Below are 15443 nucleotides of genomic sequence, written 5' to 3'. Positions count from 1 at the left end.
TTGCATTTATTGCATATGAAACAAAATGAAACAATTGTTTAGTTTCACCGTTTATCAAATAAATGATAGAAAACTGAAACGCTTTGATTTTTGTGCATGGGTCATTTGGAGAAACATCAAGTTCTTGTTTCCCCCAATGCCCAAGTGTTTCTTGAAACCAAATGCTGATTTGGCACACTTGAATAGGTATTAATTTGAGGTGGAGAATAAAAAACGTTTAAAGTGAAGTCCAACCAAACAACAAAAACAGGAAACGTTTAAAATGAAAAAGTATAAATAAATGTTTAAAGTGAAAAAGGTACAAATAAACGCCCTATCTATAATAGAACCAAACACATACTTGATCTTTACAACAACCTCACACGCATTGCAGTCATGCATTGAGAACATCTCCTATACTTGTATGTTGACATTCATAGGGAGATGTTCCCAGTGCACACACACCAGAATCGTTTGGTTTGTGGGAATATAGGAGTTCGTAATCGGAGTCGAAATGGGCCATTCCAATTACAACTGTTGTTTGGTGGAATGACATTCTCCCATTTCCATTTGAGGGAATGATCATTTTCTCCCCTTCCTTGATGAATGAAATCTCATATCAACTTATTCCAATTCCCATTTTGATTCCTGTCTGAACCAAAAGGAATGATCATTCTCTCCCATTTTCATTTCTATTCCAATTCCGATTTCAAAAGAATTTGAATTCCACTCGGAAAACCAACCAAATGGACCCTTATTGAATTGGGTTTGTTTCAGAAAGTTCGGAGGCTGAGACATTGGCCTGCATAGTTCTATCCAGAGGCGAGAGGGGGGCCAAATCAATCAAACTAAAAATAAATACGGCCCAAGCCCAGTATGCAGGAATTCGGGTGAAGAAAGCCTTGCCCTATTAGACGGCTTTCAGCCACACAAATTGTGTGTCCCCTTTCCACTCTAACAAGGGCCATGCCCTTCAATGATCTGAGACGTGGTGATAAGGTTGTGGATCAGACGGTTAAAATTTCAGAAAAAACTGGCGCAGACACCAGTTTTCCCTCCGAGTTGAGTTACGTTAAGGCTATGTTTGGTGCGAAGGAAAAGGTATCAAAACCTATACAAGGTTTGTAAAAATTACCTTTCCCTAATTTTTTTTCCTTCAAACCAAACATAGCCTAAATAAATTCTCATTTTTCACTGTAATCAATGTGTAACCAATCAAGGGTGGAAACAAGTTTTCCGCCCCACATGACAACTCATTAGGGTGGGTTCACACTTATCTTACCACATCAGCTCTGCTCGCCAACTCGCCACCAGATACACCATTCCTTATCCCTTATCCCTTATTTTATCTTATCCTTATCTTATCTTAAGAGTGTGTTACTATTAGGAGTAGATAATTAGGAGTTTGAGTTTAATTAGGAATTCCTTCTGTAATCTCCTATTTAAGGAGCCACGAATTGAAATAAAGGCATTCAGTTTTCCAGTCAAGAAAAGAGTGAGGAGAGTTTTGGTGATTTTTTGACAAATCATCCCAAGGGAGAGTTCGGGTGGTCTCTTGGACAAATCACCCATTCAGTTTCCGCAATAGGGTCTGCCCGCATGAGAAGGCACAAGGGAAAGCAGGGCTTTCTCACCGTGGACTGACCCGTGACGAGATCCTACGTGCAGGACCATAACATATTCGTTATCATCCTCATCGACTTTTGATTTGACCATTGTTAAACTATGGGGTTCAATTCAAAGCCCTTCCTCCTGTGTTTCTAGTATCTTAGATTTTCCCATAAAACAAGGTTTTCTTAAACCAAAATACATCGAAATTTAGGCTTAACTCATTCATACGCCATGGCAATCCAATACTTTTGCATCAGTGCAAATGAAATTGCACCACAAAGGGAACGAGGTTTGAGCCAAACGTTATATATCCTGCAGTAGCTGCAATGTGATGAGCGGTTTAAGATGCATGTACAAGAGAGTATAGTCGACAGTCGTTGTGGCTGAGTGGCTAACCTCACAAGTCACAAAAATTATTGAAAAGTCGTTGCTTTTCCATCGCTCTTTTTTCTTTGGCTCCTGAACGATCGGGGAAGGAACCAGTCCCTGGGTTTAAGGTCTGCTGTCTTCATCCTAATTCCTATCGATTAAGGAATCTTCAAAGTTGAAACCATGTCTGTGCTCTCTGCACAGGCCTTGGCATTTCCACAACCTCGCTTTCTCCCTTCCCTTTCCCCTTCTTCCAGCTCTCATTATTCCTTGACATCGCCTCTTTCGTCTACCGCCTCATCCGTTGGTATCCTTTCGACGAAATTGGGTAAGGAGAGGACACTTCCTCTTCTCGTTGCAAGAGCCTCTGCGTCTGGTTTCAGTGGAAGCATCGGTCACATCCTCGGCGATGTTAGCATCTTCACTGCGTCCGGAGAACCAGTCATGTTCAAGGACCTTTGGGATCAGAAAGAGGTTAAAATCTTTTATTTTCAATTCTGGCCTACACGTTTCTGGATTGGACTGGCATATTACTTTTATTCTGTTTGGAGCTTCTTGAATTGTAAATTCTGCGCTAATGGTGATACTTGTCCGAATTACTGTTGTTTTGGGATTTCACTGCACTCCACATTCATATGAGATATGACCAAAAGTTTTATTCTTTGGTTCCCACAGTATTAGTCTTGCCTTGTAAGTTATCGACACCAGTGTTACTAATAGAAATTTTTATTTTTCCTATGCCCCACGGTGCCTGATGTTTGTTGATGACATAATATTAATTGATGAAACTAGTTAAGACTTCAATGCAAAATTAGATTTATGGACAACTATATTAGAAACAAAAGGTTTCAAAATATAAGTATGAATAAAAACAATATATGCTATGTTACTCAATATGACATTTCCACTACCTTGGTTCAATAATTCATAACAAAGAAGAGTTTTAGGAGGATGTCACGCATAGAAATAAAGAAGGATGGGCTAAATGGAGGGGTAAGTATGTGATAGGAAATTACCACTTCTGCTAAAAGGAAAATTCTATAAAACAATTGCTGGCTAGTTATGTTGTATGGAGTAAAGTGCTAGGCAGTAAAGGAATATTAAGTCCAAAAAATGAGTGTGGCAGAAATGTGAATGCTTAGATGGATGAGTGATAAAACTAGAATGGACAAGGTTAGAAATGAAGTCATACAAAGGAACCTAGGAGGTAGGAGCAACTCCAATATGTGATAAAATGAGAAAAAGTGGATTGAGATGGTTTGGTCATGTGCATAGGAGGCCATCCATCTACAGCACCTGTTAGGAAAAATGATCTGTTAGAAGTTTAAGGAGTTAGAAGAGCTAAGGGCAGACTGAAAAGAACTTGGGTGGAAGTAATAAGAAATGGTTTAGATAATTTAACGTTAGATATGGCACTGAACAGAATAGAATGGCAAAAAAGGATTCATGTAGCCGATCTCATAGAGTTAGACAAGGCTATGATGATTATGAATGCCAATCTGTTGGTCTTTGATTTCTATTTCTTATTTGCTTGAATTTACATTTAGATATATGGGATTATATTCTAATTCACTTGTTTAAACAGAAGACATTTCTCTTTGTTGCTTTTTTAATGAAAGCACTTACAATTAATGTTTGTTCAAGGTGCTTAGTCTTGATCAGTTTGCCCTTCTATATATTTTCATAAACATTATAGTTGTTTGGCATTTTCTTTAAACTTCCCTGTCATCATCTCTGCCCTCAACATCAGAGCCCAATTTCTCATTCTCAGGGAATGGCAGTGGTTGCACTTTTGAGGCATTTTGGATGCCCTTGCTGGTAAGTGGAAACTTTTACATTTCATTGCTACTTAACCAGAAAATGATATTTTTATTCAGGAGACATGATTACTTATAATTTCGTTTCTTCCTTTTTTCCATCTTTTTTGTGTGTTTTCTGAAGCTGGGAACTTGCATCCACTCTGAAAGAGTCAAAACCACTATTTGATTCAGCTGGTGTGAAACTAATTGCTGTAGGGGTTGGAACTCCTAACAAAGCTCGTATTCTTGCTGAACGGGTACTTAATGCTTGCTATCTGTTTACCATATTGTATTTTCATCCCTTCCACTGGAGGATGCATATGATATTTGTTCATTAAAAGTAAAGCATCACTTCTATATGGGTATTACAAGAAAGAAATGAGAAAGGGAAAAGGCAAGGGCTTCTATTAGTTGTAGCTATGTTTGACTCATTTGAACTCCTTGTATTTTATGTAGTTTCGGGTAACATATTTAATGGACATTTGGGAAAGGTACTAAGGTAGAAGGAATTGTTTCATTGTAATTTTTGTAACATTTGGGTGCATAATTTTAAGATCTGTTTATTGATGATAAAAAATATTAGAAGAATTGGAATAATTAATTTCTTGAGCTCTCCTAAAATATCAATACATTTTCCATTATGATTCCAAAAGATTTCAGAAGGTTGCATCAGTATCTTTTGTTTGTGATCAGACATTTTCTAGTAATTGTATATATTTCCAATTATCTGAAATCCATTATAGAGGTAGCATCTCTAAAGTTAGTGACTCCATTCACCCTAGAACCTAATCAACTCATTTGTAATGAACTGCATTTACCAATTTACTGCTCAGTTGATTATCATTCTGCTAAGGTTTATTCTTTGAGCACTTGCAAACGATATGCAATTTTAGTGTTTAATCTGCTTTCTCAATTTGAATATGCATCCCTAGTCTCAGTGTGGTTTTGGCAAATTTCAGGCTTGCATGGATGCTTTTTTTTTCTCATTCTTTTGGCTTCTTAGATAAATTTTGTTGTGATCTCAGGTAGAAAAACAAGGTAAAGGTTGTTATCATGCTTTGTTTGATGCAATGATAGAACTTGGACTTGCCATACCATAACTTGGATACTGATCCATGTTTGATGAGGGAAAAGATTTGGAGGTGTCAAGTAGCAGCTCCAACAAAGCAAAAATAGATCATGTGTGATCATTTGCAGGCTAAATTGTGTTTCATTATGCTTCGAAGAATAACCCTTTTGTTCCTCTTACCATCTTCAAAGCTTAAGCTTACATGATATTAAACCTCACTACTGCAGTCGTTAGTCTATGGTGGAAATTACCAAACCATCTCCATTAATTTTCACTACTGCAGTCACTAGTCTATGGTGTAAATTAGAAGCAGTGTTTTAAAAGGTGTGTAAGGTGTACGCCTGGAGACGTGTTATGGACGCCTTCCTCGGGAAGACGTACCATCGCCGCCGGCAGCAACAGGCCCCGGGCCCACCGCCAGCAGCAGCAAGGATTCAGTGATGCTCATCCTACCCAGTTCGGCAACAGCAGCCTTATCTAGATTAGATTAGCTCATTTTGCTTGTTCTTATCTTATTGTTCTTATCTCTTATCTTATCTTGTTAATAGCTAATCAGATTAGGATTAGCTTAGCTTATCTTATCTTGTTAGTAGCTTATCAGATTAGGATTAGCTTATTTTATCCTTAGCAAGATAGAACTGGAAGTCTCCCTATTCGACAAGGAGACTCCCTTTGATTAGGACTCTTGTAATCTCCTATTTAAGGAGACCCCATTATTGAATGAGATATCAAATTATTCAGTCAAGAGTGAGTTAGGAGAGTTGGTGATCTCTTGGACAAATCACCGAAGGCGTCAAGATAGGTTCATCACGAGCAGGAAGGAACAAGGGAAAATAGGAAGTTTTCCCCGTAGACCGACCCGTGACGAGATCCTATTCTCGGGCCCTCAACAACTTGGTATCAGAGCAAGGCGTCATGGGAGATCTGGAGCAGCTACCTTCTAGGGTCCACGACCTCGAGCACCAACTCGTGGAGACCAGCTCCGAAGTTCGTGAGATCAAAGGTGAAGTGCGAGAACTGCGACGACTAATGGAGATGTTTCTTTCCAGCAGGGAAAGGAACTCTGACGGAGGGACAACAGCTAACGACCGCCGGCCAGATCTGCCGGAGTCTTCCGGCGAACAGCAGTCTGTCGGCCATGGAGCAGCCATCATCCCCAAGTACAGCAGGCTGGAGTTCCCATCGTACAACGGCAACGGAGACCCCCTAGGCTGGCTGTATCGCTGCGAGCAGTTCTTCCGGAATCAACAGACAAATGACTGGGACAAGGTAAGCCTTGCCGCCTTTCTTTTAACAGAAGAAGCACAGCTTTGGTTTTATCGGTTAGAGCAAGAAGAACCCGGGCTCAGTTGGCCCCAGTTTAAATCCTATTGCCTTCTTCAGTTCGGACCCCCATTGACCAGCAACCCACTGGGCGAGCTAATTAACCTTAAACAGACCGAAACAGTTGCTGAAAACCAGCGACAGTTCCAAACCCTCCTCGTGAGGGCATCCTCCGTGCGACCAGACCAGCAAGTGGATATGTTCACAGCAGGGTTAGCAGAACCCCTGCGAGTGGATGTCGAGATGCAGAATCCCCCAAATTTGGTCACAACCATGAACTTAGCCCACTCATTTGAGCGCAAGCTGTAGCTCAGCCGCGGAATTTTTAATGTGGGTCGTCCACCGAACTCGTGGGTGCCCCCAAGACCAGCAGCAACGACCCCCTCTTCTACTACCCGCCGGGAAATGAAGCTTCCCACGACCACCACCTCTAGAGCAGTGACAAGTACAAACAGTAACATGGTCATTCCTCCCATCAAGTGCTTGACCAGGGCAGAAATGGCAGAGCGCCGAGCGAGAGGTCAATGTTTCAACTGTGATGACCTCTACTCGGCAGGACATAGATGCAAGAGGCTTTTTTGCCTTCTCATAGATGAGCAAGAGGAGGAGGAAGGGGAACCCGTCACATTCGAACCAGAGATCTCTCTCCATGCGATCACCGGTATTAAAACCTCTCAGACCATGCAGTTACAGGCACAGATCGTAGGTCAGCCGGTGCGCATTCTCGTCGATTCAGGGAGCACAAACAACTTCATAAGTGAACATGTAGCCCTGCAGTTAAAACTACCAATGGAACTCCGGCCGCGACTACAGGTAGCCGTCGCAAATGGTGAAAAAGTTCACAGTCCAGGGATTTGTAAGGACGTCCCAGTACAGGTCAATTCTGAACTAATTCTTGTTGATTTATTTGTACTCTCATTGGATGGGTTCGATATTGTTCTCGGGGTCAAATGGTTAATTACCCTAGGCCCGATTTTGTGGGACTTCAGCGCACTCACCATGACCTTCCACCTGAATGGCAAGCAAGTTTCATGGCATGGTTGCAGGGTTAAAGAAAAGACACCGCAGGTTCATGCACTCCAGACAGAACCGGCAGCCATGGAAAAACTTCTCGCCGAGTTTTCAGATCTGTTCCAGGAACCGAAGGGCCTTCCCCCTTCCCGAGCTTGCGACCATCGTATTCCTTTGGTGGCGGGTTCAGCACCAGTCGTTGTCAGGCCATATCGCTACCCTCACTTACAGAAGGATGAGATAGAAAAACAATGTACAGCGATGCTGAACCAAGGGATCATACGCAAAAGTCACTCCCCCTTCTCTTCGCCGGTTTTGTTGGTGGCGAAGCAGGATGGAACGTGGAGGTTCTGTGTTGACTATAGAGAACTCAATGACCGGACGATCAAAGATAAGTTCCCTATTCCCGTTGTGGACGAACTGCTGGACGAGTTGCATGGTGTCCAGTATTTCTCTAAGTTGGACCTCAGGTCCGGATATTTCCAAGTTCACATGGCTCCCAGTGACGTGAAGAAGACTGCTTTTCGCACCCACCATGGCCACTTCGAATTTTTAGTCACGCCATTCGGACTCTCCAATGCACCATCTACATTTCAGGCACTAATGAACGAGGTATTCCAGCCCCATCTGTGCAAATTTGTTTTAGTTTTCTTTGATGATATCCTCGTTTACAGCAAATCATGGGTAGAGCATGTCCACCATCTGAGGACCGTTTTCGTACTCCTACGCCAACACAGCTTATTCCTGAAACGGTCCAAGTGCTCCTTCGGGGAACGACAGGTTCTTTACCTCGGCCACATCATCCATGGGCAGGGTGTAACAGTTGATAGTTCCAAGATTCAGGCTATAACAGAATAGCCCAAACCTCAATCCGCCAAGGCCTTACGCGGGTTCCTCGGTTTAACGGGTTACTACCGCAAATTTGTACAGAACTATGGAGTGTTGCCAGCCCCGTTAACCAACCTGTTGAAGAGAAACTCCTTCCGGTGGGACGACGCAGCTGATGAAGCTTTTCTATCACTGCGAAATGCATTGTCTTCAACCCTTGTCCTGCAATTACCTAATTTCGCCCTCGAATTTACAGTTGAGTGCGATGCTTCCGGAGTGGGTATCGGGGCCGTACTACAGCAGCAAGGGCACCCGATCGCTTTCTTCAGCCGCAGATTGGCCGACCGGCATCTGAAGATTCCAGCCTATGAGCGCGAACTAATCGGCCTTGCCCGAGCCATACAGCACTGGAGGCCGTATTTGTGGGGGCGATCGTTCATCGTCAAAACTGATCATTACAGCCTCAAATACCTGTTAGAGCAGCGTCTCACCACTTCCCCTCAGCAGCATTGGGTTAGCAAACTGCTCGGGTTTGACTTCTGGGTGGAATATAAGGCGGGATCCTCTAATCGTGCAGCTGATGCCTTGTCTAGGCGAGAAGAGGACGCGATGGTTCTATGTAGCATTTCCCTACCTCGAATCTCTCTGTTTGACGACATTAAGAAGGCAGCACCACAGTCCCTGGAATGGTCGCTCTTACTGCAGAAGATCCAGACTGGCACGGCCGACCCCGATTGGTCACTTCACGACGGGTTGGTACTGTATAAGGGACGAGTCCATCTTTTAGCAGACTGCCCATTGATTCCCACCATCATCACCAGCATCCATAACTTCACCGATGAGGGCATTCAAAAAACACTACACCGCGTCTGGACTGATTTCCATTGGCAAGGTATGAAGACTTCTATTCGAGATTTTGTCCAGAATTGCTCCACATGCCAACAGCACAAATGGGAAAACCTACACCCGGCAGGCCTCCTTCAGCCCCTTTCCATCCCATCGCAGATCTGGGCCGACATCTCCATGGACTTCATTGAGGGACTTCCCAAGGTAGGGGGCAAATCAGTTCTCTTTGTGGTAGTCGACCGCTTCTCTAAATACGCGCACTTCATTCCTCTATCACACCCGTATAGTGCCACTTCGGTTGCCCTCGCCTTCTTTACACATATCTTTCGCTTACATGGGTTGCCGGAATCCATCGTCAGCGATAGAGACCCGGTCTTCACTAGTGCCTTCTGGAAAGAGTTATTTCGACTACACGGCACCACCCTGGCCTACTCATCAGCTTACCGGCCACAAACTGACGGTCAGACGGAAGTGGTTAACCGCACTATCGAGATGTATCTCCGCTGTTTCGTAGGCGATCAACCTCGACGGTGGTTGGAATGGCTTCCTTGGGCCGAGTACTGCTACAACACAGCCTACATTCCTCCCTCAGCATGACTCCCTTTCGCGTCGTTTACGGCAGGGATCCTCCCCACTTGCTGTCCTATGAGCCCGGATCTACTCGCTTGGACGCAATCAATCACTCCTTACAAGAACGCGACGCCCTCCTCGCCAACGTCCGCATTCGCTTACAGCAGGCCCAGCTCCGCATGAAGCTCCACTATGATAAGCACCACCGGGAACTGTCGTTCGATTCAGGACAATTTGTTTGGTTGAAGCTCCAGCCCTACCGGCAGCGCTCCTTGCGCCACAAGGCTGCCCCGAAACTGGCCCCTAAGTTCTATGGGCCCTACAAGGTTCTGCGACGGATTGGCAGTGTGGCCTACCAGCTGGAATTGCCAGAGACTAGCCGAATCCATGATGTCTTCCACATCTCCTTGCTGAAACCATTTACGGGTGTTCCCCCGGACCAAATTCCCTCCCTGCCACCCTTGAAAGATGGCAAACTGGTCCCCCAGCCTAAAACTGTCACCCTCTCTCGTTTCAATCGTGGAATCCTTGAAGTCTTGGTGGAATGGTGTGATCTACCACCAACAGAAGCCACATGGATCCCATTGGCAGAGTTCCAAGACACGTATCCAGCTTTCGAGCTTGAGGACAAGCTCGTAGTCCAGGAGGGGAGTAATGTTATGGACGCCTTCCTCGGGAAGACGTACCATCGCCGCCGGCAGCAACAGGCCCCGGGCCCACCGCCAGTAGCAGCAAGGATTCAATGATGCTCATCCTACCCAGTTTGGCAACAACAGCCTTATCTAGATCAGATTAGCTCATTTTGCTTGTTCTTATCTCTTATCTCTTATCTTATCTTGTTAATAGCTTATCAGATTAGGATTAGCTTAGCTTATCTTATCTTGTTAGTAGCTTATCAGATTAGGATTAGCTTATCTTATCCTTAGCAAGATAGAACTGGAAGTCTCCCAATTCAGCAAGGAGACTCCCTTTGATTAGGACTCTTGTAATCTCCTATTTAAGGAGACCCCATTATTGAATGAGATATCAAATTATTCAGTCAAGAGTGAGTTAGGAGAGTTGGTGATCTCTTGGACAAATCACCGAAGGCGCCAAGATAGGTTCATCACGAGTAGGAAGGAACAAGGAAAAACAGGAGGTTTTCCCTGTGGACCGACCCGTGACAAGATCCTATTCCCGGGCCCTCAACAAGGCGCCATCAAAACGCCTAGAGCTGTATGCCAGAGGCGTTGATACCTCTAAGGAGTATGCCTCATATGCCTTTTTCATGAGGCATGCTAGAGGCGTATGCCTCATGCGCGCCTCACATACACCTCATACGAAAAGACAGGAAAAAAAAAGAAAGAAAAAGAAAGGAAAGGAAAGGAAAGGAAAGGAAAGGAAAGGAAAGGAAAGGAAAAGAAAGGGAAGGGAAGGGGAAGAAAAAGAGGAAAAAAAGATAAAAGAAATAAAAGGGAAGGGGAGGGGAGGAAAGAAAGTTTTGGCCAAGGGCAGAGCCCCGGGGTCCTCTTCGCTGGGGGAGCTCTTGCTCACTTTACTCGCTTGCCTCCGCTTTGACAAGACTCCCCCCCCCTTTAAACTAGTATTATGCATCTTCATTCTTCTTAATATAAAATATTTATATTAAAAATAAAGAAAAAATGAGTTCCTCCTCTCTCCTCCCCCTTTGATTCTTGCATCTTTTGTCCATGTGCATTCTATAGATATGTTATTTCTTGATTGCATAAATTTCTAACCCATAAAGCATGACCACATTAAGTCATATGCACCTAAGGTATGTATCTCTGTTTGCAGTATGTAAGCAATAATTGTATGCAAAAATAAGGAATAAGACCAAGATTTTGTGATATGAAGCATGCCGTTGTTTGTTAAATGTGAAGACAAAGATGTGCCTCACACAGCAAATTTGAATGAAGGCATCACAAATCAGTGGTACCAAGAATTCATGTGGTTCATCTACTTTTCCAGGTTGTTTACTGTTTGTCTTCATTGAAGCATCATGACAGAGTACTAATAATATACTGATGAATGGGCTAGGGATTAATTCCCCAATTAAGATATCTGATTGATGAAGAGAAAGGCTACCATCAATTTCACAACTTTTCAACTTGTTTTAGAACCTAAAATTTTCCTCTAGGAAGTGTCATCTTCTTCTTCATGTTTGTTGGAACATTTGCTTCTGTTGCCATTAGGTCCATAACAAGCTATCTTCAAGATAAAAGTACAATATGTTCCCAGCAAAGATAAGTAAAATATATTTTACTTCCTGAAAGATTTTCAATTGACAAACCATTTATTTGTGTATGTACATGAGCATGCACTTTTTTTTTGGTGTGTGTGTGTGTGTATGTGGTGGGGGGGGAGGTGGATTAAGGCCTTGCTTATGACTAGAAATTTTCCATGTTATTATAAGATGTGTTAATTTGGAGTTTTCCTTTTTTATTCTAGAGCTAATTCTTTTGCACTTGATATTATCTCACCAGCTAACATTTCCATTGGATTGCCTATATGCTGATCTAGATCGCAAGGTAAATGAAGATGCCAGTGTTAAAGATCTCATTAATGCATTTTTTGTGCATTGATATCACTTTTATTGCAAATGGTAATGTGATTTTCTTGCAGGCATATGATGTATTGGGATTATATTATGGTTTTGGCAGAACATTTTTCAACCCAGCAAGCGTAACTTATTTTCCCTGAAAATAATTGCATTTTCTAGATATTTCTTTTTTTTTTCTAGTGTTTAAGATGCAATTTGCTTCTGAGTTGTTCATTAAATGGAATGTAACAGGCCAAGGTGTTTTCAAGATTTGAATCACTACAAAAAGCTGTAAAGAACTATACCATTGAAGCCACTCCAGATGATAGAAGTAGCGTCTTGCAACAGGTCTAGTCTTTTGCTTTCTTAAAAATATTTGAAAGTGTTATCTTTTATAGTTAACTTGATTGCCAGTCTTTGAGTGAGTGCAACAACCATTTCTCATTTTGTTATTCTGTCTTTTCCTCTTTAATAGGGAGGGATGTTTGTCTTCAAAGGTAATCAATTGTTATATGCAAGGAAAGATGAAGGGACAGGTGATCATGCCCCTTTGGATGAAATCCTTGATGTTTGCTGCAAAGCTACAGTTCCATGAAGCTTGACTATACTTTATTATTTAGATGTCATCAAATATATCTAGTTTGTCAAATAACACCTACTTGGTAACTATCATATCTGCAGGTTATACATATTGAACTATCTTTTTTTTTTTTTTGTTTTACATCTGATGGTATGACAATTTTTCCTTAGGTGGAAATTGATTAACTGACTACTATACTATGTAGATGGCGAGCACAAAATTTAGTTTTTCATGCACTGGCTATGATGTTTATAGAATGTTCTGAACTTCTGATTGAAGTTTTCCAAGCTTCTAAGCCTAAGAATGGAAGTTTTACCTCTATGGAGCAAAGTGATTTGCTAAACCCACAGGATTGGAATAAATTTCTCCTTAAATATCTCTGCAGTTACTTGTTCTGATTCTACCTGCATCAGCCTTCTTCTCATCTAGGTCACCCTAACTCATTTCCTTTTCTTTTCTACTTTGGGGCGTCCTTTTAGGCCCTTCCCCACCTTTTCCTTCAAACCAAACACAGCCTATTTAATGTTTTGTACTTCTTCACTCTTCAAAACGAGGTGTACTATTGTTCTGTTCCATCATTCCCATGTAGTTTTATTCGTAGGATACGGTTGGAAAAAAAAAAAAATCTCTTTGCTTTACAGAACGAAGGATTGGAAGAAACACAACCGCTAAAGCTTGAAACCATGACAAGTCAAGTTCCAAACATTGTGGAGACGCAAAAGCAGTTGTCTGCATTGACCAAATCTTGAGTCAGGGAACTCATGGTATGGAGATGGGTATTGGGCCCTATTATTTGTCACAAATGCCATCTTTTAGAGATCAGCTGTTATTGGATGGATCACGTCCTGTGGGTAATTGGGCAAGAATCAGCACCCACAACTGTGTTATTACTTGAATAAAAAAACGGTTAGTTGTAGGATCTATTTTGCCTCGCCATAAAGCAGGATTATTTTTCAGTCTGTAAAATTTGAGTTGTACTTCTGACTTTGTCTTCAGTCAAAACTTGTGTTCTGCTCCTACATGGAAATAAAAACATCATTAATACATGACAAGAGGGGCATTATATCTGGTGGGAGGGGTAGACTGGTAAGGCTGCAAATCGAATTTGATCATCCAGTAAAATCTGATTTGATTTAACTTACCTATATAATTATATACTATGATACCAGGAAGATATGATACCGTAAAAGTTTACCACCAATCAACTGGAATCATAAAAGAGGTGACAAATCAGGTGGTATTAATTAAAATTCACGGGAGTGCTTTGATCGGTCAAAGCTTTTCCGGTATCATAGATTTTCCCAAGTTTATATTGTATGATTGTATCTACTTGTAAAGTCGGTTTAAATGTTGGGATCATTATGTTCATGGACCATTTCAAAGCCATTTGTAGTTCATTTTATTAATATTATATGATATTTTGATCATTTTCAGTTTAATTTATTAACACCATTATCTGATTGCAATCCAAATTCAATTCCACTTTGATATAATAATCTGATGGATATGATTTGATTCAAATTTGAATATAAGCTAATCAAATCAGATTCAATTCGATCTGTTTGCAGCCCTATAGACTGGATAAACTTTGGAAGCAAGAAAATGCTGCTTTCCAAATACATAAAAAATAAAAAATACATTCAACATTGAACAATGGTCTTGGAAACAGCCAAACAGGAGACTCAAATGGATGTATAATGCCCAGAGTACAACAAAGGTTCTTGTTTTTTGGTGCCCCCCCCCCCAGAAAAAAAAAAAAAAGATGGTGGTTATAGGAATTGAGTCCACGTCTATATACTGGAGTTTGCATTTGTACTCTTCCTAAGCTGAGCCTGAGCAATAATACAAGAATAAAAGTTTCAATTGCAATCACTACCAAATGAATAGTGTGTGCTGTGTTCATGGTGTTAGACTGACCGGTTCAACAATTCTGATCGATTTGGTCTTGACTTGACCAGAAAATCAACTTGAGGTCAATCCTCAAATGTTCACCATAGTTTCTAAATCTTCCCGCTGTTGAAAGGTAATGAACCTATATATCTATATATCTATGACCATGCTTGGGAGTGCTTATATTAAAAATAAGTGTTTATTCTTATTTGTATTTGACATCCAACTTTTTCAAGTGCTTATTTTAAAAATAAATACTTATTTCATATTGGGTGTTTGGTAGTCTTTTTTCTCTAAAAAAACATTTGTGACTATTTTGTCCTTTATTTTCTTTCAAATTTTATAAAAGCACTTTTCTAAAAGCATTTTTATGAAGTATTTTTACAAAAGTAGTTTTATAAAATTCAACTAGGGATAATTTTGGAAGAAAAAAAATGAAAAAGTACTTATTTCAGGCTTATTTCCCAAACACCAATAAGTGTTTAATGGTGTGGTCCATGCCCAAATAAGCACTTATTTTCAAACACTCCCAATATATATATATATATAGAGAGAGAGAGAGAGAGAGAGAGAATTTTTATTTTTAAAATTGAACAAAATAATTCAAGTAGTAAATCAGCCTTTAAGTCTTTAAGACTTTTATATTAATAATACAATAAAATATTAACCTAAATAGGTTGGGGCTGAAAAATAAAAGTATTATTCTAAAAAATTATTAATTTAAAACCCACTAAACTTTCAATTAAAAATAATAACTATTAATAAAACTTGGTAAAAATTAAAAAGGCAAATTTCTTAAAGTACCCTTATAGTTTAGGAAATTGACTAACTCTATCCTTACTGTTTACATATTGTCTTAAAATACCCTCAAGTTTTTTGACAATTGACATTATCGTTAAGCACTAAGAGAACAAAATGAAATGTCAAATTTACCCTTCACTATTCCTCAAACTTTCAAAATAAAACCCAACTGGTGAAAATTTTCAAGAACTATAAGATAGTTTGGGTCCATTGAAAGGATGAAGAGGA

At 40.9% G+C, this 15443-nt stretch overlaps 1 protein-coding gene across 1 annotated transcript; it reads left to right on the top strand.

The window, feature by feature from the left end:
- The first annotated feature begins 1789 nt into the window (after positions 1-1789).
- LOC104609055 (Thioredoxin superfamily protein) lies at positions 1790-12781 on the top strand. Its single transcript, XM_010275261.3, has 7 exons — positions 1790-2433; positions 3731-3777; positions 3901-4015; positions 11889-11933; positions 12028-12087; positions 12197-12292; positions 12420-12781. The coding sequence occupies exons 1-7, from the start codon at positions 2143-2145 to the stop codon at positions 12537-12539; spliced, it is 774 nt and encodes a 257-aa protein (XP_010273563.1). The 5' UTR covers positions 1790-2142; the 3' UTR covers positions 12540-12781.
- The last annotated feature ends 2662 nt before the right edge of the window (positions 12782-15443 follow it).

The sequence above is a fragment of the Nelumbo nucifera genome, chromosome 5 (assembly GCF_055504915.1).
Source record: "Nelumbo nucifera cultivar China Antique chromosome 5, China Antique-T2T, whole genome shotgun sequence".
In the NCBI taxonomy this organism is placed as follows: domain Eukaryota; kingdom Viridiplantae; phylum Streptophyta; class Magnoliopsida; order Proteales; family Nelumbonaceae; genus Nelumbo; species Nelumbo nucifera.
The sequence above is the reverse complement of the archived record's forward strand: the minus strand, read 5'-3'. Positions and strand labels throughout refer to the sequence as shown.

Excerpts from the sequence above, each read along its gene's own strand:
- LOC104609055 (XM_010275261.3), top strand. The coding sequence starts at position 2,143 with ATGTCTGTGCTCTCTGCACAGGCCTTGGCATTTCCACAACCTCGCTTT. Across the intron at positions 4,016-11,888 it reads CTCGTATTCTTGCTGAACGG|CTAACATTTCCATTGGATTG; the intron begins GTACTTAATGCT and ends TTATCTCACCAG. Across the intron at positions 12,293-12,419 it reads GAAGTAGCGTCTTGCAACAG|GGAGGGATGTTTGTCTTCAA; the intron begins GTCTAGTCTTTT and ends CCTCTTTAATAG.